Source organism: Misgurnus anguillicaudatus, chromosome 5 (genome assembly GCF_027580225.2).
Source record: "Misgurnus anguillicaudatus chromosome 5, ASM2758022v2, whole genome shotgun sequence".
Classification (NCBI taxonomy): Eukaryota; Metazoa; Chordata; class Actinopteri; order Cypriniformes; family Cobitidae; genus Misgurnus; species Misgurnus anguillicaudatus.
This window is the reverse complement of record NC_073341.2, coordinates 12,156,064-12,179,332: the sequence shown is the minus strand read 5'-3', so window position 1 is coordinate 12,179,332 and position 23,269 is coordinate 12,156,064. Positions and strand designations below refer to the sequence as shown.

The 23,269-nt window shown below is 40.2% G+C and overlaps 1 protein-coding gene and 1 long non-coding RNA gene across 8 annotated transcripts in view; one reads left to right on the top strand and one right to left on the bottom strand.

Moving 5' to 3' along the window:
• Positions 1-6,695, bottom strand: part of ido1 (indoleamine 2,3-dioxygenase 1) — a 16,962-nt gene extending 10,267 nt beyond the window's left edge. For 2 of the 3 annotated variants that reach the window (XM_055167548.2, XM_055167549.2), the window contains exons 1-2: positions 3,346-3,510; positions 2,290-2,385 (exon numbers count right to left, since the gene is read on the bottom strand). In XM_055167548.2, the coding sequence (XP_055023523.2) occupies positions 2,290-2,385; positions 3,346-3,438 (189 nt within the window). In that variant the 5' untranslated portion in view covers positions 3,439-3,510. Of the gene's footprint in view, positions 1-2,289; positions 2,386-3,345; positions 3,511-6,558 lie in introns of those variants that run through there. The other variant, XM_055167550.2, reaches the window with a different exon arrangement.
• Positions 5,077-23,269, top strand: LOC141363921 (uncharacterized). 5 transcript variants are annotated; one of them, XR_012369580.1, is made up of 7 exons: positions 6,595-6,733; positions 9,019-9,130; positions 11,062-11,141; positions 13,073-13,173; positions 21,863-21,989; positions 22,076-22,219; positions 22,322-23,269. It is a non-coding gene; the product is annotated as an uncharacterized lncRNA (long non-coding RNA). The 5 variants fall into 5 exon arrangements; XR_012369583.1 differs by lacking the exons at positions 6,595-6,733; positions 13,073-13,173 and adding an exon at positions 5,077-5,151 and having other exon boundaries at positions 21,371-21,989; XR_012369581.1 differs by lacking the exon at positions 13,073-13,173.

Here is a 23,269-nt window from a genome sequence, read left to right as displayed (position 1 = left end):
GAAATTCACGTGAGAGTGTGTCGAGTGCTGTGGGTGAGTGCAATTATCATTGATGTCTACACAAAGCTTGCTGTGTGTGCTGTGCTTGTAGTGTCTAGAACTGCCCCAGCCTCGGACGACTCGTGAGGGAAGAAGAACATGTTGTGGCTCGTGCCCCGTGCGAAGAAGAGACCAAATCTTTCGGCCCCCTGTGTGTCAGTAATAACCGCATCACTTTGAAAGTAGACAGTGGTGAAGTCCAGCGTTACGTCCAAGTGAGTAGCAACTAAGTGTACTGTACGGATTTTGGGTCGTGGCAATATTTGAATCTATCCCCCAGAAGTCATTGGTGTGTGCGGAGCCTCATCGAGAGTTCGCCCCAGCTCGCGGCCCCCGGCTGTCCAAGCAAGGAGGGAGAGCTAGGGAAGCATTCGGCTCCGTAGCACTCGACCCATCAGCCCCTATGACACCCCTGAGGCGTAAGCAGACGGGTGGAGGTATACGGTGCACGAACGTTGTTGCGAAAGCCCACTGTCCGAAGTAAACAAGAAGTTCAAACCTTGTGAGTAACCTATCTGTGTGATGTATTAACCTACCTATACTTACAGCAGCGCCCCGAGGAAGGAACGAACTGTGAAGAGAGAGTGAAATACCTACCTTTGCCCTAGTGCACTGCCTCGAAGCAAACGAGAAGTCCAAGCCTCGTGAGTAACTTACCTGTGTGATGTGTTAATCTGTCTGTGCTTATAGCAAAGTCCTGAGAAGGAAACGAACTGTGAAATATCTACCTTCGCCCTAGTGTACTGCCTCGAAGCAAACGAGAAGTCCAAGCCTCGTGAGTAACTTACCTGTGTGATGTGGTAATCTGTCTGTGCTTATAGCAAAGTCCTGAGGAGGAAACGAACTGTGAAATACCTACCTTTGCCCTAGTGCACTGCCTCGAAGCAAACGAGAAGTCCAAGCCTCGTGAGTAACTTACCTGTGTGATGTGTTAATCTGTCTGTGCTTATAGGAAAGTCCTGCGGAGGAAACGAACTGTGAGGAGAGAGTGAAATACCTACCTTTGCCCTAGTGCACCGTCTCGAAGCAGACGAGAGGTCCAAGCCCCGTGAGTAACTTACCTGTGTTATGTGTTGATCCATCTGTGCCCACAGCAACGTCCTGCGGAAGGAACAAACTGTGTAGAAGGAGTAAATTACTTACCTTTGTCCTAGTACACCGTCCCGAAGAGAGAGTGAGGGGCCCCAACAAGGAAAACCTAAGGGTGTAGGAGATACGGAGGAAAAATCAGAGTAGTTGCAATCCCGTGTTGGAAACAAGTCACTAACAGTGTTTTACCTGTTTTGCCTCCAGGAGGAAGCGGAGGGCGCCACGGATTTAAGGACCAAGTCGGACAGGAGTCCTGGCCCCCGCTCCATGGTCTAAGCCGCCCTGGGGGGCGAGAAGAAGTGTTTTTAAAGTGCCCTTTCCCCTTTTCCCCTCCCCTTTCCTTATTTTTAATTATTTAAATAAAGACATATTTTTAAACGTAGTATACTTGTCTGTCTGGTCATTGGAGTGGTCTTGGGAACCTCCTCGAGGTGGAAAGTAGAGAGGGGCGTGACACATATCTCTCCACTTTTTAACACATACAAGCAATTCAGGAGAACCAAACTTTTTGACTCCACTAACTGCCTCAAGCAAAACTCTTGGACGTCTTTTAGAGAGTCTATGCTGCGAACTTTGCATATTTTTGTGAATCCAATCTTTAGCTGATCATGATAACTGCTCATTATTATCCACGTGAACACAACTGATTCTCTTCCTCAATGGAACGTCAGAGCTTTGTTTTCCAGGGACCGAAACTAATCGCGACACTCGCGTCTCCTGGAAATCCGGTTCATTTCAATCAATCAAAAGGACTTCAACATTCTCACAGGGTTTCCAGAAAAGTGTATGAAAAACATCAGACGTTCAGCCAACAGTTTGTGGGCGTGACGTCTGAGGCTGAGACTAGGGGACTCTCAGTGTATGTAGATAAAAACGTCTCATTCTAAGGTAATAAAAACATAACGGTTTATTAAAAAAGGTCTTTATACACCTCTTAAGATATAGTTTTGTATATTATTTTGCATTTCTGTCAAGAGGTCCTTTGAAAAATTACACCCTGCACCTTTAATATAGCTGTAGCTCAGATTAATACAATTCCTGGATTCATAAAGACAGGACTTTCCTTTGGTTCACATTATCTCTTCTCTTTACTTGTGTAGCATTTGTCAATTTACTTCAGATTTAATGTAGCATGCAATACATACTGTACATCATACATACATCATGAACTCTGAGGCGCAAGGAATGGGATGAGATGAGTTCACTGACATTTTTGGCAATGTCCATCCAGGGCTTGAAGTATTCTGGCAGGTCTGTCTAAAAACACAGTTTAGAAAGGAAAATTACCTAAGCATTATAAAATGAAGAGTTTCGTTGCAAAACGAGATAAATCCATTTTTTTACATTTTTGTCGAAAAATGTTTTTTATTATCTTATCATGTTATTATTTAGTTTCATGGTGCTACTTAGCTGTATTTTGTAAGTTATGAAGGTTTAAATCAAAACAAACCAACTGCAGTTGCATTGAAATCAATTGGAATGCACAACCAAAAAACGAGATTTCTGAACAATTAAAAAAAACGGTGGTTATCTCGTTTTGCAACGAAACTCTTCAAGTTTTCATGCAATCCATGCAAATTTTTTGTGCAAATTAAAAGTGCAAATGCAAATGTTTTGCACCATCTTAGAAATACATCAACCATGCAAAACAATTCTATATAGATACATATCTGTACTGAAATAGTACATATTAGGATTTTTTAAAGGGTACTTCCCTAGTGACAGCTTTTGTACCTACCTGTATTTATATCAGTATACTGCAGTATAGTACATTTTTAACCTTTTTTAAAAAGTTAATAGATAACAGGTGCAAACCTTGCAAAAGTAGTACCAAATGGTAGCAAATAGATAAAGGTCGGGCAGAAAGCAAACAGTGTCAAAGTCTATTTAATATACAACCAATACATATCTGACAGTGCATCTTAACATGTAAATGTATATATTTTATTCTTATAGACATTCCCACACCACAGTAAATAAAAAATTCTCAATGTGATCAGTTTATGTAATTGTAAAGCAAATTGTGGCTTTGCACAAGACTTAACGGGAACACACTCATTTCTTTATCATAAATTAACTTTTTTTCTAGCCTCTGCATTGTTAAATCACCTGAATACAGCATTGCATGGCATAAAACAATACATACTAAATACAATATATTGTATCACTTAGTAATACAATTGTTAACTAACAAAATGTAATAGTTTATGTACCCACCAGAGGCTCAGGAAGAATAAACCCATAATCTTCATTGACGTGAAACTGGTCCAAAGACAGTCGGGTCTCAATATTTGTCCCTTCAGTGGCCATAATGTTAAATTCAGTACCAGTGTCTGCCTTTCTATTTAAATTGCCAAGTGTCACTGCTCTATAGAATAAGCTTTATGTTGCAGGTAAGGCAACTCTCTCTCTCTCTCTCTCTCTCTCTCTCTGTCTCTCTATCTATCTCTCTCTCTCTCTCTCTCTCTCTCTCTGTCTGTCTCTCTCTCTATCTATCTATCACTTCCTCCCTCCCTCCCTCTCTCTCGCTTTACTGTTATGCCGTTAGCATTAACATTGTTTTCACTTCCTCACTTCAGTTAAGCATTTGCATTTGAATTATTTGTTAAAGACATTTTTCATATGTGTTTTCGAGTTTCTGAGCTCCTGTAGCTTGACTGATTTCATTAGCAGCACAAAAGGTTGTGGGTTCGATCGCAGGGAACACACATACTCATAAACTGTATACATGTCATAATGGATAGTTATTGCATGTAACATAATTACTTTTATAGTAATGACGAATGCAGATCTTTTTTCCTCTCTGGAAAAGCGTTCAGTCTTTGCTCTTTTAAATTCCACCATGGGAAATCTGCCATGATGCAAGCGCAACTTTAAATGGGATTTGGAGATACTCTGATTCATTAAGATAATAGGTACAACTCTTTTAGATCACGCACCTGACATTTTTTTCTGTCGTTAGAATAGCAAAAGTGGATTCAGAGATGCTCTGAGATTGTTAAAATACGTCCATATGTGTGTTTCCTGGAAATTAAACACCTGACCTCGGTATTACCAGTATGTTCTTCTGACAAATGCACACACCAAACAGTTACAGATATTCGTATGCCACACCCATAAGGCACTGTGGATATAGAATTACACTACAAAAATGACTTTCTTGCTTAGTATTTTTGTCTTGTATTTAGTAAACATTTCTAAAAAGTCTTAAATCAAGATTCTTTTTCCCTAATTAGCAAAATGACCTAAGAAAATAATAAACCTTCTACTCCAAAAAGTGTTATTGTCAGAGCAAAATGATATAATTAGTCATTAATCTCAGTGGTGTAGTGGTGTCTGGAGAAGTGGGTATACTCTTAAATTATCCCCCTTGTAGAAGTGGGTATACTCATCCAAAACGACTAACAGTTCATGGTCTATGTCGGCCCTGTAGTTGGAGGCTTGAACCTCTTAAGGTTTCCTAGAATGGGGAGCGGCCACTACAAGCTTTCTCGTCCAACATCAGTGTCTGATGTGCTTTTAGAAGAATGCCCAAAAAATTCCCATAAACACACTCCTAAACCTTGCAGAAAGTCTTCCAAGAAGAGTTTAAACTGTTATAGCTACAAAGGGTGGGCCATATTAAACCCCATTGGATTAAGAATGGGATGTCATTTAGGTTCATGCGCATAAAGGCAGGTGTCCCAAAACTGCTGGCATTATAGTGTACATAATAGTGAGTGAATGCTGACTATTTTTTTGGATGAACTACTACTGTAAAAAGTATTCAGTACTTCCGTGACCCTGTATCATATAAGCAATATATCAAAAATGGATGTATGGATTCCTTGATGTTCATTTATGGCTAAATAGCAAAGGCTTCAAGCTTTTATTAAATAGGTCCGTGTACGTTTTATTCATTTGATATCCTGGACCTAAATATAGTAATTACCACTATTTCCTAATTGTTTTTCAGATGACAGTACTTCCAGTATTGGGGGAATTTCTCATCCTTCCATGGGTCCCAAATCCTTCATTCAGAGGGTGAGAGGACACATTTACATTCTGTCTGGACAAGGACTGAATTTTTAGGGGTTAATTATTCTTAAAAACAACATCTTGTTAATGGTCAAGAAAATACAATTTTAAGAAACGTTTTTAAGTTTAAGGTCAAGAATAAAAGGCTGTTGATGCATTGTTATTGCTTACTGCATGCAAGTAAATTATTTTAAAAGGGAAGCTTAATATCTTCTTAAATAAACAGTAGGTATTACAATACATTTAATGACTGGACCATTATAAACATATAAACACACCCTATGACCTTTCTGGAAAAAAACCAAAGTCCCAAAGCACGACAAGATTGTACCTATTAAAGAAACATTTTCTGCATTTTGTAGTTGCATATACAATTGTCATTAAGTTAATAGAAACCAACCTTATTAGTTTGTGATTTGTATCCACATGCACAAGAGTCAAATATATAAAATGATATTAAGATGAGTTATATTAAAATGATATTAAGATATATATAAGGGATTTCAAAATCTAATATGTAAGATGACCAATAGGGGGAAGCATTATACAAAGCAACTTACAATACTACTACACTATACAAAGGGCTGTCTCTGGGCAGTAATGAAGAAGTAATTATTTAACTTCAACATCACTGTTATGTCAAATGTATTTTAAAGCACAGTGATTGTGGAATAAACTACATTTTAATCCATAAATTTATATCAAATATAGTTTCTTTTGAAATGCATGGCAACTGTTTCATAAATAAAACATACATTACACTTAAACACTTAAGGTGTTATATTGTTATTGTGTGAAGTAAGTGTATTTTAATATTTAATATTGAAATAAAACCAATGCATGTCTGAGGAATGTATTTCAGCAACTCGAGTTGTTGTTGTTGTTATGAGCAGGTCAATGCCTGCGAGGTTTCTTTTTTCACGTGTCTATTTTACAGGTTATGGTCCACAAATCATTCCACTATTTTTGGTAAATGTATATTTTTGTGTCTAACACATGGTCAAACTTATAAGGCTTATGAGGGTTTTTACAGTCAATAGGCTTGTTCGACTTCACGCGGCGCCGCAAGAAGCGACAGCCAGGCGACGTCAAAGTAACGCGAGAATGATTCAAGAACTCATATTTCGTCTTGCTCTCGCGATACTTTGACATCATCTGGCAGTCGATTCTTGCAGCGCCGCATGAAGTCAAACAAGCCTATTGACTGTAAAAACCCTCCCGACTCCCGTTTTTTTTTTTTTTAGAAAGGCACCCCGTCGGGCTTTCTTTAACAGGGTCCGAGAGAGCCGATTAATCAAGCACTTTGCAAGCTGTTTGTACTGACCTGTAAATTGTTAAATATCGATTTTGCATTGTGTGAACGGTGTGTGCGTGTGTCACTGGCGAGGAAATGGCATTTACAACGAAAATCACCTCAAGTTGGTTATCACGCCACCACTCGCCTGCCTAGGATGCAATCCGACTTCAGCACGACTTTTCAACTTGCTCGAGGCCGCCATTTAAGGTTGTCCGTTATCTGCAGCAGAGAAATCACAAATTTTGTTTGTTTTTGTATTTACGTTCTCCTTAAGTTTCCTCTAAAGTGAAGGTGAGTGACAATGTTTAATAAACGGGCAATTACAAACAGACTATATAAATACTTGTCAATTTTTAAACAAAAGTATTCGTTTTTAATGATTTCAGTAACGTGACCTCACGCAATACGTCAAGAGGTCAGGGAGGACGTATGCGAAACTATGGCCCAGTGTTTACAAGTGTGGAGAAAGGACGACGTTGTTGTATGTCGAATAACACTAATTAATGTCTTTGTGTCAGTTTATTGTTTAAAATGGTCCGCAAAAATATGCGTTTCATATATGTAACACGTGACCTTTTTACGTCACTACGCATTTACTTGAGGTCGCCTGGCGCATCGCAGGACCAGATAGACAAGAAGTTGTGGTTTAAAAGTGCATACTTTTTATTTTTCTTGTCACAAATGACAATCGATTCGCTAGATAAGACCCTTATGCCTCGTTTGGGAGTCCTTTGAAACTCCGTTGATAAAACTGTTAAGTGTTGAGTTAAGTGTTTGTGTCCATTAAAGTTAGAAAAATCCTGGAATGTTTTCCTCAAAAAACATAATTTCTTCTCCACTAAACAAAGAAAGGCATAAACATTTTGGATGACATGGTGGTGAGTAAATTATCTGGATTTTTTTTTTAAAGAAAATTGACTAATCTTTTAACGGTTTTTACGCACTTCGGCGATGACGTCACGTTGCGGAGAAGTGGATGAAAGCCTTAGCCAGAGCCATAGAGATAGATGAGACATTTATTGCCATTTAATACTTACGTATGCAATATGGAAATCATATACATAGTAGGAAATATATAATTTGGTATACTGTAAGTTAACATGCTAATTATTATGTAGGATAATATGTGGACATTTGCAAATCTGCTGATTGATTCATTCATGTCCTGACCATAGATATGTATAAAGGCTAGATGGCTCAAGGCGGAGTCCCTAACGGCATCACCTGGCGGCCATCTTAGGACAGGGCGCTCGCTCACTCGTAGCATTGAGTTTAATGGTGCAGGTACTTTTAAATGACCATAACTTGCTCAATTTTCTACCGATTTTCAAACGGTTTGGGTTTTTACAAACGTTATTAACGTGGCTATAATTCTGGATGCTTTAACATGTTTCATGAATTTATTTTTTATTTTTAGTATAGGTATGCAGTGTCATAGGTACATCTTTGACGTTTATAACAAACCAAACCGTTTGAAAATCGGTAAAAAATTAAGCAAGTTATGGTCATTTAAAAGTACCTGCATCATTAAAACTCAATGCTACGAGTGAGCGAGCGCCCTGTCCTAAGATGGCCGCCAAAATGCGGACGTTGCACTCAATTGGCCAGCAGCGCGGACGAGCCATCTAGCCTTTATATCTATGGTCCTGACCACCAGCCTAGAGATTTTTAAACATCCTTAACCCACACTTACTAGTCTATCAAATAATATAAAAAATATATTGTTTTGTGAAATAAAAGGATGCTTTGTTATATTGTTTATGCAATCATAACGAATCACACGATCATTTTATACACAGAAGCAGCGGTCAGCAGCTGCAGCGCACTCGGATCCGATTGCATACATACTGCAATAAACAGGAGTTTGGTGGCTTTTTACATCAAAGGATGACAGGCTATCCCATTTGGGGAGGAACCGCTCACTGATCCCCGTATTTTTATAAATCCTGGACATGGTTGGACCTGCCGAACGAGTTGCGCACTTTTATATAACTTTGTTGAGCAGAGAGGCTGCACAGTTTGACCAGGGTGCTGCGGGAACCGGTTTCTGAAGATCGTTTTTGAAACCACTAGTAAGCGGTGTCTGCCGTTGCCATCTTGGCCGTGCGTCACCCGCATCACTTGCGGATATATGAAAATGGGTAAAGAGGCGGGACGTGAGTGAAGCTGAGGTGGCTGGTTGCTGAAACCGCGCCTCCCTAGCTCGACTGTAGTGACAGCAGTTCAACTGTCAATCAAGTGGCCACGCCCTTAATTATGCAGAACTTTAAGGCTTAATATAATTTAAACGGAGTTACAACAATCCCCCCTCACAGTTATCATGAAGGGCAAAATTAGCTATACAGACCAAAAACTCTTTTTGTACCAGGCTGTAAACATATTTTATATATTTTTAATTCATATATTTTTTCTACTCTAAAGGCATTTTAACATGGAGGTCTCAATTGACTCTCTTTTGGAGCCAGCCTCTAGCGACCGGTCAATGAATTGCAGTTTAAATCACTTTCCTATTGCTTCATCAGAGAGCAACATAAAAAGCAACATATTTATAACAAAAACCTTTGTGTTTATTGCAGGATTAGTACATTTTCCATTCAGAGAACGCTTTATCATCGAGGAATGATGAAGACCAGGTTCAAAGCCATCCTTCTTCAAGCACTGGAGGTGCACCAGACCTTTGTGCCTCAAGTGAGTAATATTTACAGCAAAGCTTATAATTATCAAAGATACAGAGAAGTTGTTAGATATAAAGAGCGATACAAAATGATAGTAGAACCTAAATCACAAACTTTTTATTCTGGTTTCATATTAAACATATTTCAAGTTAAATTTTTTGGTGTGACGTGCAATAAACCAATGAGAGTCTCATCTCACATCCCCTTTAAAAGCCAGTGTGTAATTTTTATAAAAAGCGCATTGAATCCACTGTTTATATCATAGACGCTTGTGCTGCTGGAGCGATGTAGTTTGTCGCGCCATTTGCTTATAGTACAAACATCTCTGATCAGACAGATGGTTTAGGTCTGATCTAATAGAAAGTAAAGGGCGTCAAGACCTTAAAACAGACTCATAGCACTGGTCATATTTATAATATTTATATCTAGAGCTCCGTCTCTCATATAGCCTGTAGGTTTGTGCATACATTCATACCTGTTCATTTTACATATTGCCAATTTTTAATGTACTGTATGCATGAATACAAAGTACAATGAATGCATACTAGAGCTTCAATAGTTTTTAAAATGTATAACTCAATTAAAAACAAGATTCTGTCTATCAAGACTAACTGCTTTAAATTTGCACAAACACGCCATCGTTTACTAAAGCTGTTTGTGAACGAGACACGGCTGCAGTCACACACAGCCTCAGCGAGAGATCTGCTTACAGGCAACAAGAAGCGGCGTCACGAGTTCTACAACAACACTTAGGTTCCCGAACTTCCGGCTGATGTGCCTGCCTATTAATCGGCCTACTTTTGCAGGAAAATCGTCCAAAGCTGATTTTTTTAAATATGCCAAAAATCGGCCAAATTAAATCGGTCAACCTCTAGTTTGAAGTGTCATGTGTGTTGCTTGTGTTTTCAAACTATGTGTTCTGATGATCCTGTGCATCATGTGTTTTGTCAAAATAAGTGCCTGCTGCACACGTGTCAAAACAGTTTATAATAAAAGAGACGCTCACATTCACAAAATACACACAAGACACTCCCTTAACTGTAAACTCTGATTATGCATGAGATTATGTGAGTATCTGGCAAACGCGAGCGTCTCATAAACCCTTTAGACGCATCTGCAGCAGGCACTTATTTTGACAAGACACATGATGCACATAGGTTCACTCGACGTGCAGAACACATACTTTGAAATTTCGAACGACACACATGATGGGCTACATACTGTACATGTTGTGACAAACTTCACATCAAGCGCCCTCGAAAAAAGTCACCAGCCGCCACTGTTGGTAAGTTAGACTGTAATACCACAATCATTTTAAATGGCCTTTGTTTTAACACAATATGCAATTCATAGACGGTTATAATTACTTAACATATTTAAATTTAAGAAATTAAAATTCTTAACAAAACGTAAAGGCATATATTGACAACCAATACATTCTGAAGTAAAGTAAATAAGTAAGTAAAAAGTCAGTGGAAGTCCTAAATGAGACAGCCTAGCCTTCGAAGGATTCCCCTAAATTATTGCATTAGTATGTGTAGGTAGGCATGGGCCAGTTTCAAGGTATACCAAGGTTTTAAACAGTCAAGGTTTTAAAACCACTAAATGTTCTTTGATATGGTCTCCAAGCTATGTGTTTATACAAAATTCATTAAATCATGTGATTGATTTGATGTTTACATATAATATACATTACGAAAATATTATATATTTTTGAAAGCATATTATAATTTAAAGGCTTTGTTTTTACCTGGCATTTGAAAATAACACATTTTAATGTTGCAATGGCAATACTGGCAATACTGCAACTGTGGTATTTTGGTACAACTGTGGTACACCGTCATTTGTAAAACAAATAAAGAATAAAGCAAAAAACAAACAAAACAAAAATAGTAAACATGGACCCAGAAAATAATACAATAATTGTTTTATTTGCAATTACAGTTTTCTCCAGGAGATGGCGGAGACGCTTCACTCATGGCGGTGCTGTTTTGTATTTCAGGATTGTAGAAGAGCTTGGCCAGGTAAAATAAGTTAACATGCTTTACTGTTCAGTACTGTTTTGTAGTGAGCAATAATTGAGGAAAATGGAGTCTAAACATTTCATTATTTTCATTTAGAAAACAACCAGTGGTGCATTGTAACTAGGGGTGGAACGGTACATGTATTCGTTTCGAATCGGTACGGGGGTCGCGGTTCGGTGCGTGAATTTAAACGGAGAATACACGGTATGAAAATAAAAAAAAACTTATGTGCAAAATAATTAATGTAATGCGGAACTACTGTTAGATACGCGGGTTCTTTATGGACAGCTAATCTGTTGCCCCGCTTTAGCTCTGAAGCTCTGATTGGCGCCGATGCAGCCGAGCTCTGCTTATGTATGCGCTCTATTAGAGCCCGTCTACATTCTGGCACTCTGCAGTTTTTTGTCAGGTCGACGCCGGTCCAGTCAGTTAGTGAGCAGAGATAGCGAGGATGGCAAGTGGTGTTCCACAAGAGTTAGACGCTCCGCCGGCCTCTTTAAGATCGCAAGTTTGGCAAAACTTTAGTTTTCCAGTCAGTTACAGTAGTACAGGCGAGAGAGTGATGGAAAAGACGAGGACTGTGCGTGGAAATGCATCTAATCGGGGCTCTCAAGTCTCACGCATTCACCTTGACACACGCATTTCAGTCAGTTCACACGCTCACACGCCACACTTTGTATTTCTCACGCTGAGAAATAGGAGATAAATTGTCCTGCTTATATACAATTAAAGGACGAGGCGCAGTTCTGTCGAGTTCAGTGCTTTTTTAAGTGTGCTCAACTTTACGCAGCGCCATCAGCGTCAGAGTACCGCGAGAAATCTTGCGGAGGAGGCTGATTTCAAATCGCTCTCGCGTTACTCTGACGTCATCCACTTGTCGTTTCTTGCAGCGGCTCGTTTAGTCGTACACACCTATTAATTCATCCTACAAGCCTATTTTTTTGTTCTTTAGTAGATTAATAAAAAAAAATGTAATTTTAAAATGTATTTAGGTAACACTTGTAATACATTTGAACCCATATTTGTATGAAAGATGAGTGCAAGATTACTTAAAGTGGTATACATTTTTGAAATACGAGATAGTATGTTAAATGCATTTCAGTTCATATTCATGACATCTCAAAATAACACTGATAAGGACACCTATGTTTTTAAGATTAGCTTAAGTACTAAAAAAATGCCTTCTTCATTTTTATTTTGCTTTTCCCTCCATTATACCGAAAGTGAATCGAACCGTGGCGCCTGAACCGAGGTACGAACCGAACCGGGACTTCTGTGTACCGTTCCACCCCTAATTGTAACACAATATATGTAATATGTATTCAGAAATAAAAATTAAAGGTAGGGTATCACATTTTGAAAAATGCTAACGGTAGCCGACTAGCAATGAAATCACGATCCCACCTTCCAGTCAAATCACCATCCAAAGTCACGCCTCTTTCAAAACACATGAACACGCACAGATCAGACGGTCACATCTCATGTCTCATTTACCAGTGAGAAAACTTTGCAGTACAAAGTGAATAACATTACCAAAATAACCAACATAAACAACTGTTTTTTCACACACTTTTGATTGTGTAGACGTAGTAACTATATCGTTACGCTTATCTGTAAACGAACACAAATTTCATAAGCAACACAATGTTTCATCAAAGTAGAATATCTTAATTTATCTCAATACAAATATATCGCGTACCTACCTTACCAAAATAAACAGTGTAACGACCCTTTCAGACCCTTTGCCTCCTGCAGCTGTTTGCATCTCGTGGTAAAGCAGTAAAGTTACCGATGTTAATTTGGGTTTTTGTTATTTGCTGATCCAGGCAGTTTTTGCTGTTGTTGTTATAAAAGATGTCTTTGGTTTTGTGGCTCCTGTGCAGGTTGTCAATTCAGCAGAAAAATTTCCCATTCTCTCTCTCTGTTTACAGGTCAGCGCACGTGAATGCGCCGATGACGTATGGTGTCTGTGTGAACAAGCTACGCGGTGGCATTCAAATTACGCTTACGGATGAGGGACAAAAAAGGCAACGTCCGTTTGGATCGAGATCTATGATTGGTTGAACATTTTTTGGTCCTACGCTTTTCACAGATTACATAAATTTCTACAAATACATTTAAACAACTTAACATAGTGATTGCTATCAGGATGTGAGGAGACTTTTAACCAGCATAACTAAAAATGTTTCAGGATCAAATAAGATGCCCTGCCTTTAATGACTTGCAACCTTTAGTGGATTAGTGGATCAATATCAATGCAAACACCTGTGTAATATAAAATTCACTTTTTCCTGCAGAATACATAACCTACTTTAAGTAGCCAGCAAGATAATACGTACTCTTAAGGTTTTACATGTCTGACTTCCATATTTTCACAATGTTGTTTCAGTACACCATGTATTTTACTAAACTATATCAATATGTCTTACACCTGTGACTTTCTCATAGATGTACACAAGGGCAGGACCGGATACACACAGAGCTTTCTTGAAAGCTGCGGAGCAATCAATGGCTGGCATGTCCACATTGAGCCACCAAGCGGCCCTGTTGGTGACTGCTACAGAAGCTGGAAATGTTTGCCTTCAATGATTCTGCAGGCTGTTTGCTTCATTAGGTACGTTTACATGCAACCAAATAATCTGTTTGTAATCGTATTGATGACTCAATCATATTGAAAAACCTTCATGTAAACAGCTTAATCAATACAATTGAGTTCGATCAGATGCAAATTTGGATGGTATTGAAGGGAGTGGTGTATTCCGACCTGTGATCAGATCAGCAGGAGAAAAGTAAGCATGTAAACGCGTGAATCATAGTATTTTCTCAGTTGGATGCAAAAATACATGCGCAGAACATTTGTGCTCAAGTTCATGTCTTTACCTCATATTTACATCTTATACAATTCTCATCACATAAACATGCAATAGCAACACACATTATTAAAGTAATGGGGTCACGCGCTTGACATTCTACAAGATTCATGTGCGCTTTTATAACATTACATAAAGCAATAAAATAATGTCAATATTTTTGAAAATTTTGTTCATTGCCTATATCTATAAACTTCTTAAGAAGAACTTTCTATTGCTGTTTTTCGATTTGGCTATTGTTTACACTTTCAGATTGCAATTTTTAGGGTGCATGTAAACTGGGTGCATGTAAACTTGTCGTAACCTTCAATCATAATAAATAAAGTCGGATTGAGAAAATGTTGTGCCTGTGAACAAAGCCATTGATACCCACATGGGCTGTCCTGGGTCTGTTCAGTAGTCAAATAGTTTGACCAGCGTGCTGTGGGAACCGGTTTCTGAAGATCGTTTTTGAAACCACTAGTAGGCGGTGCCTGCCGTTGCCACCTTGGCCGTGCGTCACCCGCATCACTTGTGGATATCTGAAAATGGGTAAAGAGGCGGGACGTGGGTGAAGCTGAGGTTGCTGGTTGCTGAAACCGCACCTCCCTAGCTCGACTCTAGTGAGAGCAGTGGCTGTTCAACCGTCAATCAAGTGGCCACGCCCTCAATTATGCAAAACTTTAAGGCTTAATATAATTTAAACGGAGTTACAACAATCCCCCCCACAGTTATCATTAAGGGCAAAATTGTCACTGACAGAAGACTACGGAGGCAGAGATATAAAATATAACAGAGTTTATTGAATGATGTATGGAACAAGCAAAGTTGTAATGGATGATGTAGATCCTCAGAAGGTAATAACAGACACACAGACACACTGGGGAAGAAGTAATCCACACGATGATGATGATGATGATGAGGAGAAGTTCTGAAAAGACACAGAGATTAGCAAGTCTGGTAATCACATGAACTGTTGTACTTGTGACGAGACCGGACGATGACTGTGTGATTGTGAGTGGTATTTAAAGGGAGTGCTTGATGAGAGGTGACAGGTGCAGCTGATTAGTATTCAGGTGATTGTGATCGGTGTTGATGAGGAGTGTATGTGGAAGGACCTGGCAAATCCGTGACAGTACCCCCCCCCTGAGGGTCCGCTCCTGAGGACCCTTGAGCTCTAGGACGCCGAGGAGGACGGCCTCTGGGTCTGGGAGCTGGTTTGTCTGGATGAGCTTGATGGTAATCACTGAGGAGTTCTGGGTCCAGAATGTCATCACGAGGAACCCAGGATCTCTCTTCTGGTCCATATCCCTCCCAGTCCACCAGGTATTCAAGCCGCCCACCTCGCCGTCTGGAGTCCAGGAGCTGCCTGACGGTGTAGATGGTCTCATCTTCATCAAGAGGGGGGGCTTCTTCACCAGGTCCTGTGGGAGGAACAGAAGTGACAGGTGAGTGAAATGGTTTCAATTGAGAAACATGGAAAACAGGGTGAATCCGGTAGTGTGCAGGGAGACGGAGTTGAAAGGCTACCGGATTGACCTCCTTGATGATGGTAAATGGACCAATGTACCTGGGACTCAGCTTTTTGCAGGGTAGTTAGAGACGGATATTTTGAGTAGACAACCAAACCTTATCACCAACTTGAAAGTTCGGAGTTGGAGCCCTTCTGCTATCTGCCTGCTGTTGATGACGACGGATAGCGGATTGAAGGTGATGGTGAGCTGAGTCCCAGACCCTCTCGCTCTCTTGGAACCAGTGCTGCACTGATGGTACGTCACAGGGTTCTTCAGTCCAAGGAAACGTGGGTGGCTGGTAACCGAGTACGCACTGGAAAGGCGTGAGACCTGTAGCCTGCTGATGTAGAGAATTCTGTGCGTACTCGGCCCAGGGTAGAAACTGGCTCCAAGAGTCCTGGTGGTTATGGCAGAAGGTTCGGAGGAAACGACTAACTTCCTGGATCTTGCGTTCCGTTTGACCATTTGTTTGAGGGTGATACCCTGAGGAGAGACTTACAGTCACATCTAATAGTTTAAAGAATTCTTTCCAGACTCTAGATATAAACTGGGGACCTCTGTCCGAGACGATGTCTTCTGGGAGGCCAAAATATCTGAAGACGTGCTGGAAAAGGATTTCTGCAGACTCCATTGCTGTAGGTAGACCTTTGAGAGGGATTAATCGCAGCATCTTTGAAAAGCGATCTACCACAACAAAGATACAGGTGTTACCTTTGGATGGCGGAAGATTGGTGGCGAAATCCACTCCTAGATGTGACCATGGACGATGAGGGACAGGAAGAGGACGTAATTTACCATGGGGTAAATGCCTTGGGGTCTTAGCCATGGCGCACTCCTTACATCCCCTCACGAACCTTCTGATATCTTCTGCCATATTAGACCACCAGAAGCGATGTTTAAGCAGCGAGAGGGTTTGTTGAGCGCCCGGATGACCAGTACCAGCGGAGGTGTGAGCTTTTGTGATGAGAGATGTTCGATGTTGCAAGGGTACATACTTCATTCCTGGGGGACAGCCCGGCGGAACATTTGTGGTTTCGGGGATCTCGTCTTCCTGACTCCAGTCAATTGGACACACGAAGATTTTCTCAGGTAGAATAGTCTCTGGAGGTGAGAGATCTTCATCTGCAACGAACATCCTTGACAATGCATCTGCTTTACAATTCTTAGTACCTGGACGATAGGAGATGACAAAATGGAAACGAGTGAAGAAAAGAGCCCACCTTGCTTGTCTTGGATTCAATCTTTTTGCCTCACGTAGATACTGAAGATTCTTGTGGTCTGTTAACACGGTGAAAGGATGACGTGCACCTTCTAGCCAGTGGCGCCACTCTTCAAGAGCCAGCTTGATGGCCAACAGTTCCCGATCTCCGATGTCGTAATTCTTTTCCGCCGGGCTGAACTTGTGGGAGTAGTACGCACAAGGACGAACGTCAGATGTTTTCCCCTGCTGCTGAGATAAAACGGCTCCGACCCCTGTTGATGATGCATCCACTTCTACAATGAAAGGTTTATTAGGGTTTGGATGAACAAGAATGGGTGCTTCACAAAAGGTGTTCTTCAGCAATTGAAAGGCTGTGTTAGTATCATCATTCCAAAGCAGAACTTTTGGTTTACCTTTTAAGGCAGATGTCAAGGGAGTAACAATTTGGCTGAATTTCTTAATAAATCGCCGGTAAAAGTTTGCAAAGCCTAGAAATCTTTGTAATTCTTTTACCGTCTTGGGTTGGGGCCATGTTTTGATTGCTGCTACTTTTCCTTCGTCCATACTCACTCCGTTAGATGAGACATCATATCCCAGGAATTGTATCTGTGACTGATGGAATTCACATTTCTCTGCTTTGACGAAGAGTGAGTGTTGGCGAAGTCTTTGTAGTACCTCCTTGACATGTTGTACATGAATCTTGGGATCACTGGAATAAATCAGAATGTCGTCAATATAGACAATCACAAACCGATGAAGAAGATCTCTGAAAATGGTATGCATGAAGTCTTGGAATACCGAAGGAGCGTTTACTAGACCATATGGCATCACTAAATATTCCCAGTGACCAGTAGGGGTCACAAAAGCGGTCTTCCATTCATCACCAGCTCGAATTCTGACCAGATTGTATGCACTTCTGAGATCGAGTTTGGTGAAGATGGTTGCGCCACCGAGCTGTTCTAATGCAGTAGGAACAAGAGGAAGAGGGTAGCAAAACTTCTGAGTGATGTTATTCAGGCCACGGTAATCAATACAGGGTCGGAGACCGCCGTCCTTCTTGGTTACGAAGAAAAAGGGAGAAGCAGCAGGGGAGTTGGACGGTTGTATGTACCCTTGTTCTAACGCCTCCGTGATGTACTTTTCCATGGCTTCTTGTTCCGGTATGGATAATGAATAAATTTTACCTTTTGGTACTGGTTCACCCGGGAGGAGGTCAATCGCACAGTCCCATGGCCGGTGAGGTGGTAATTTAGAAGCTCTCTTGGGACAAAAGACATCCCCAAATTCTTTGTACTCTGGAGGAATAGATACAGAAACATTCTTGTTAGGGCTTTCAATGGATGTGCTGCATACCTGAAGTTTTTCACGATGAAGAGGAGGTTTCGGAAGGTTTGGAAAACATCTTGGAAAGCAATGATCACTCCAACGTTTAATTTCTCCTGTGTCCCAAGAGAGCTCCGGATGGTGTTCCATCAACCATGGTCTTCCAAGAATCACATCCGCGGTGGAATTCTCCAGGACCAGAAATTTAATTCTCTCCTGATGTAAGATTCCCACTGTCAGAGTGATTTCCCCAGATCGTTGACGGATATCAGAGCGGTTAAGAGGTTTTCCGGTGATTGACTGTACCTTTAATTTTTGCTCGATGGATTCTTTCTTGATGTGGTACTGTTTGCATAACTGAGAAGAGATGAAGTTCCCGGCCGACCCTGAATCAAGGAGTGCAGATACTATAATCGAGACATTACGGTAGGATAATTTCACTTGTGTAGTAAGAGGAGTGTAAATGTGCTTTTCTGGTTGGACAGTACTCACCAATGCTCGTGGTGGACGGATGGGACATTCGGAGATGAGATGTCCTTTACTGGCACAGTATAAGCACAAACCTTCTTTGATACGTCGTTGTCTCTCTGACAGTGGGATGCGAGTGGAATCCAACTGCATAGGTTCTGGTCCTGGAGGGGACGGTTCTGGTGAGCGGTAGAGTGCAAATTGAGAGGGATTACATGCCAGCATGCGGTTTTCAGTTCGGATTGCTCTTTGAATGAAACTTTCGAGCCCAATGTTATCATCAAAAGTGGCTAACTGTAGTCGAAGATTGGCTTTTAAACCATTACGATAGGTAGTGATGAGTGCTCGTTCATCCCAACCACTAGCAGCCGCTAGTGTGCGAAAACGCAAAGAAAACTCTGCTGCCGATTCATTACCTTGTTTCATATTATATAGTTCATCACAGATGGAATTGTCACCTACTGGAAATCCGAAAACTTCCCGAAAATGTGCACTAAAGGCTCGGTAGGATTGGAGAACGGATCCGTTTTGCTCTCGGATAGAGACTGCCCAATGCAACGCTTTTCCGGTAAGTAGAGACATTATGAAAGCGATCTTACTGCTGTCTGTGGGGAAACGGTTAGGTTGCATCTCAAAGATAAGCTCACATTGCAAAATAAATCCTTTGCACTCACTCGCTTCACCAGAATATGGATTTGGATGGGCCATGGGAACTGTGTTAACGGTAGCCTGAGGAGTAGCAGTGGTCTGGTGTGTCTGTTGCAATTCGTTGCGTATGGTGTCCACAAGGCTCTGGAAAGCGTCCTGTTGAGACATGGTGTTAGTTTTGTTTGGTCCGGTCTTCTGTCACTGACAGAAGACTACGGAGGCAGAGATATAAAATATAACAGAGTTTATTGAATGATGTATGGAACAAGCAAAGTTGTAATGGATGATGTAGATCCTCAGAAGGTAATAACAGACACACAGACACACTGGGGAAGAAGTAATCCACACGATGATGATGATGATGATGAGGAGAAGTTCTGAAAAGACACAGAGATTAGCAAGTCTGGTAATCACATGAACTGTTGTACTTGTGACGAGACCGGACGATGACTGTGTGATTGTGAGTGGTATTTAAAGGGAGTGCTTGATGAGAGGTGACAGGTGCAGCTGATTAGTATTCAGGTGATTGTGATCGGTGTTGATGAGGAGTGTATGTGGAAGGACCTGGCAAATCCGTGACAAAAATTAGCTATACAGACCAAAAAGTATTTTTGTATCAGGCTGTAAATACACGCAAGAAAGTTATACTGTAATATCGCAATCATTTTAAATGGTCTTATGTTTTAACACAATCTGCAATTCATAGACGGGTATAATTACTTGACATATTTAAATTCTTAACAAAGCGTAGAGGCATATATTGACGACCAATACATTCTGAAGTAAAGTAAATAAGTAAAAAGTCAGTGGAAGTCCTAAATGAGACAGCCTAGCCTTTGGAGGATTCCCCTAAATTATTGCATCAGTATGTGTAGGTAGGCATGGGCCAGTTACCGGTTTCAAGGTATACCAAGGTTTTAAACAGTCAAGGTTTTAAAACCACAAAATGTTCTGTGATACCGTCTCAAAGCTATGAGCTGTGTTAATACAAAATTCATTAAATCATTAAATCATGTTATTGATTTGATGTTTACATGTAATATTATATATATTTTTGAAAGCATATTATAATTTAAAGGCTTTATTTTTACCTGGAATTTGAAAATAACTAATTTTAGTGTTGCAATGGCAATACCGCAACACCGTGAAACCGTGGTATTTTTGCTAAAGGTTATCATACCGCCAGAATCTTATATCGGCCCATGCCTAGGTGTAGGTGTATCAGTAGGTGTCCGCCTACCTGTCCTGTCACCTGGCAATAGTAAGTGAAAGTTCACTTGCAGTGTTCCCACAGTCATTTGTAAAACAAATAAAGAATAAAGCAAAAACAAACAAAACAAAAATAGTAAACATGGACCCAGAAATTAATACAATAATTGTTTTATTTGCAATTAAAGTTTTCTCCAGGAGATGGCAGAGACGCTTCACTCATGGCGGTGCTGTTTTGTATTTCAGGCTTGTAGAAGAGCTTGGCCAGGTAAAATAAGTTAACATGCTTTACTGTTCAGTACTGTTTTGTAGTGTGCAATAATTGAGGAAAATGGAATTTAAACATTTCGATATTTTCATTTAGAAAACAACCAGTGATGCATTGTAACACAATATATGTAATATGTATGCAGAAATGAAAATTAAAGGTAGGGTATCTCATTTTGAAAAAAGCTAACGGTGGCCAACTAGCAATGAAATCACGATTTCACCCTCCAGTCAAATCGCAATCTAAAGTCACGCCTCTTTCAAAACACATGAACGCGCACAGATCAGACGGTCACATCTCATGTCTCATTCACCAGTGAGAAAACTTTGCAGTACAAAGTGAATAACATTACCAACATAACCAACTGTTTTACATCAGAATTAGTTAAAGCACACTTTCGGTTGTGTAGACGTAGTAACTATATCGTTACGCTAATCCGTAACACATATTTCATAAGCAACACAATGTTTCATCAAAGTAGAATATCTTCATTCATCTCAATACAAACATATCGCGTACCTTCCTTACCAAAATAAACAGTGTAACGACCCTTTCAGACCCTTTGCGTCCTGCAGCTGTTTGCATCTCGTGGTAAAGCAGTAAAGTTACCGATGTTAATTTGGGTTTTTGTTATTTGCTGATCCAGGCAGTTTTTGCTGTTGTTGTTCTAAAAGATGTCTTTGGTTTTGTGGCTCCTGTGCAGGTTGTCAATTCAGCAGAAAAATGTGCCATTCTCTCTCTGTTTACAGACTGAAGGTGAGTGCACGTGAACACGCCAATGACGTATGGGATCTGCATGAACAAGCTGCGCGGTGGCAAATTGCGCTTACGGATGAGGGACAAAAAAAGGGCAACGTCCGTTCGGATCGAGATCTATGATTGGGAACATTTTTGTCCTACGCCTTTCACTGATTACATAAATGTCTACAAATACATTTAAACATTTTACCATAGTGATTCAGGATGTGAGGAGACTTTTTTTAACTAACAAAAATTTCTGGATCAAATAAGATACCCTGCCTTTAATGACTTGCAACCTTTAACATTTGCTGAAGGGAAATGCACCACATACATTAGTGGATCAATGTCAATGCAAACACCTATGTAATATTGAAATGGACTTTTAATTTTCCGGCAGAATACATAACCTACTTTAAGTAGCCAGCAAGATTGTTGTTTCAACACACCATGTATTTTACTAAACTATATCAATATGTCTTACACCTGTGACTTTCTCATAGATGTACACAAGGGCAGGACCGGATACACACAGAGCTTTCTTGAAAGCTGCTGGAGTAATCGACGGCTGCCATGTCTACATTGAGCCACCAAGCGACCCTGTTGGTGACTGCTACAGAAGCAGGAAATGTACAGTAAAGGATTAAATTCATTGCCACCAGAATATGTAAGGTCTGTTACCTTTGTCCCTTTTTTTTTACATTCTATCCTTTCAGGTCATAACAACCTGTGCCATCCTCCACAAGATCTGCCTTGGGGTTGTTGACATTGCTTCCCTGCAGTATGAGCCTGAGGATGAAGGGGAGCATGGTTTGAACACAGCCAGTGCTGCGCCATTGTGAGACCAGCTGTCTGCACAGGTAGGCAAGTTAAAAAATGGCATAGCACCACTACAATGTTGTTATTGATGCCGACACTTAAAGATAACATAGTACTAATAATTACTACTATTACATCTACAGACATGGCAGCCGTTGATTCTGCCCTGCAGACCAGATGTTGAACAATGCGATGGACATTGGAAATATTTAATCCAAGCACCCTGGGGACCAGCCTACATGATGTCGTGCTGAGAGACGTTACCAGGTTTTTAGTGTGACAGCCCCTCCTGATCCAGCAGGAGCACATTGGAGTATCTGCACAGCTGAAAAGGGGGTGAACCAAACCCAACAAAAGACGGATGGGAAGTGTTTTTCGCGATTGAATGGTTGTTTTTAAAGAAGACACATAAACACACATCATCAGTGTAGTTTTTTTTTTTTTTATTGACACATCCCAAAAATAACAAATTTTTCTATTGGCACAAAGCGTTTTTCCATTTGTTTGTGTTTGTTAGTGCTAAAAAACTACTTTGCAAAATGTATTAAGTTTTAAACTGAACCATCCATGAGGAAAGTTAATCATGGTATTCTGTTGAAGTCTATTCCCTCTGTTGTTGTGTTTTCATCATGTTACATTTATTATATGGTAAATTATTTGGAAACCATCAAGGTCATCTGAAGTCAGACGTTGTTATTATACAATTTTTTTTCCAGAATGTTCTTGTGACGCGGTGCCAACTTGTCTACGACAAGTTACAGGGTCGCAAACCTGGTGGTTGGGGACTTCTGAACTATACAAACACCATATCCCTAACACGCAGAAAATAATGAAAATGTTACACCATACACATTCTTGACTTTTTTTAAGCTTACATTGTGTATTTTGTGTGATCTTATTCATAGTACATTCTGTGTATATGTTGTGTATTGTGTTTGGCTGTAGATTTTACATTTTTATTTATTGTATAGCATTCCTGTACTTTTTTGTACTCTTTGTATTTTTGTATTGTTTGTTATGCTTGGCTGCTCATGCAAACCAATTTCCTATCTACCACAAATTTAAGATGCACTAAATCCAGTAAGAATGCA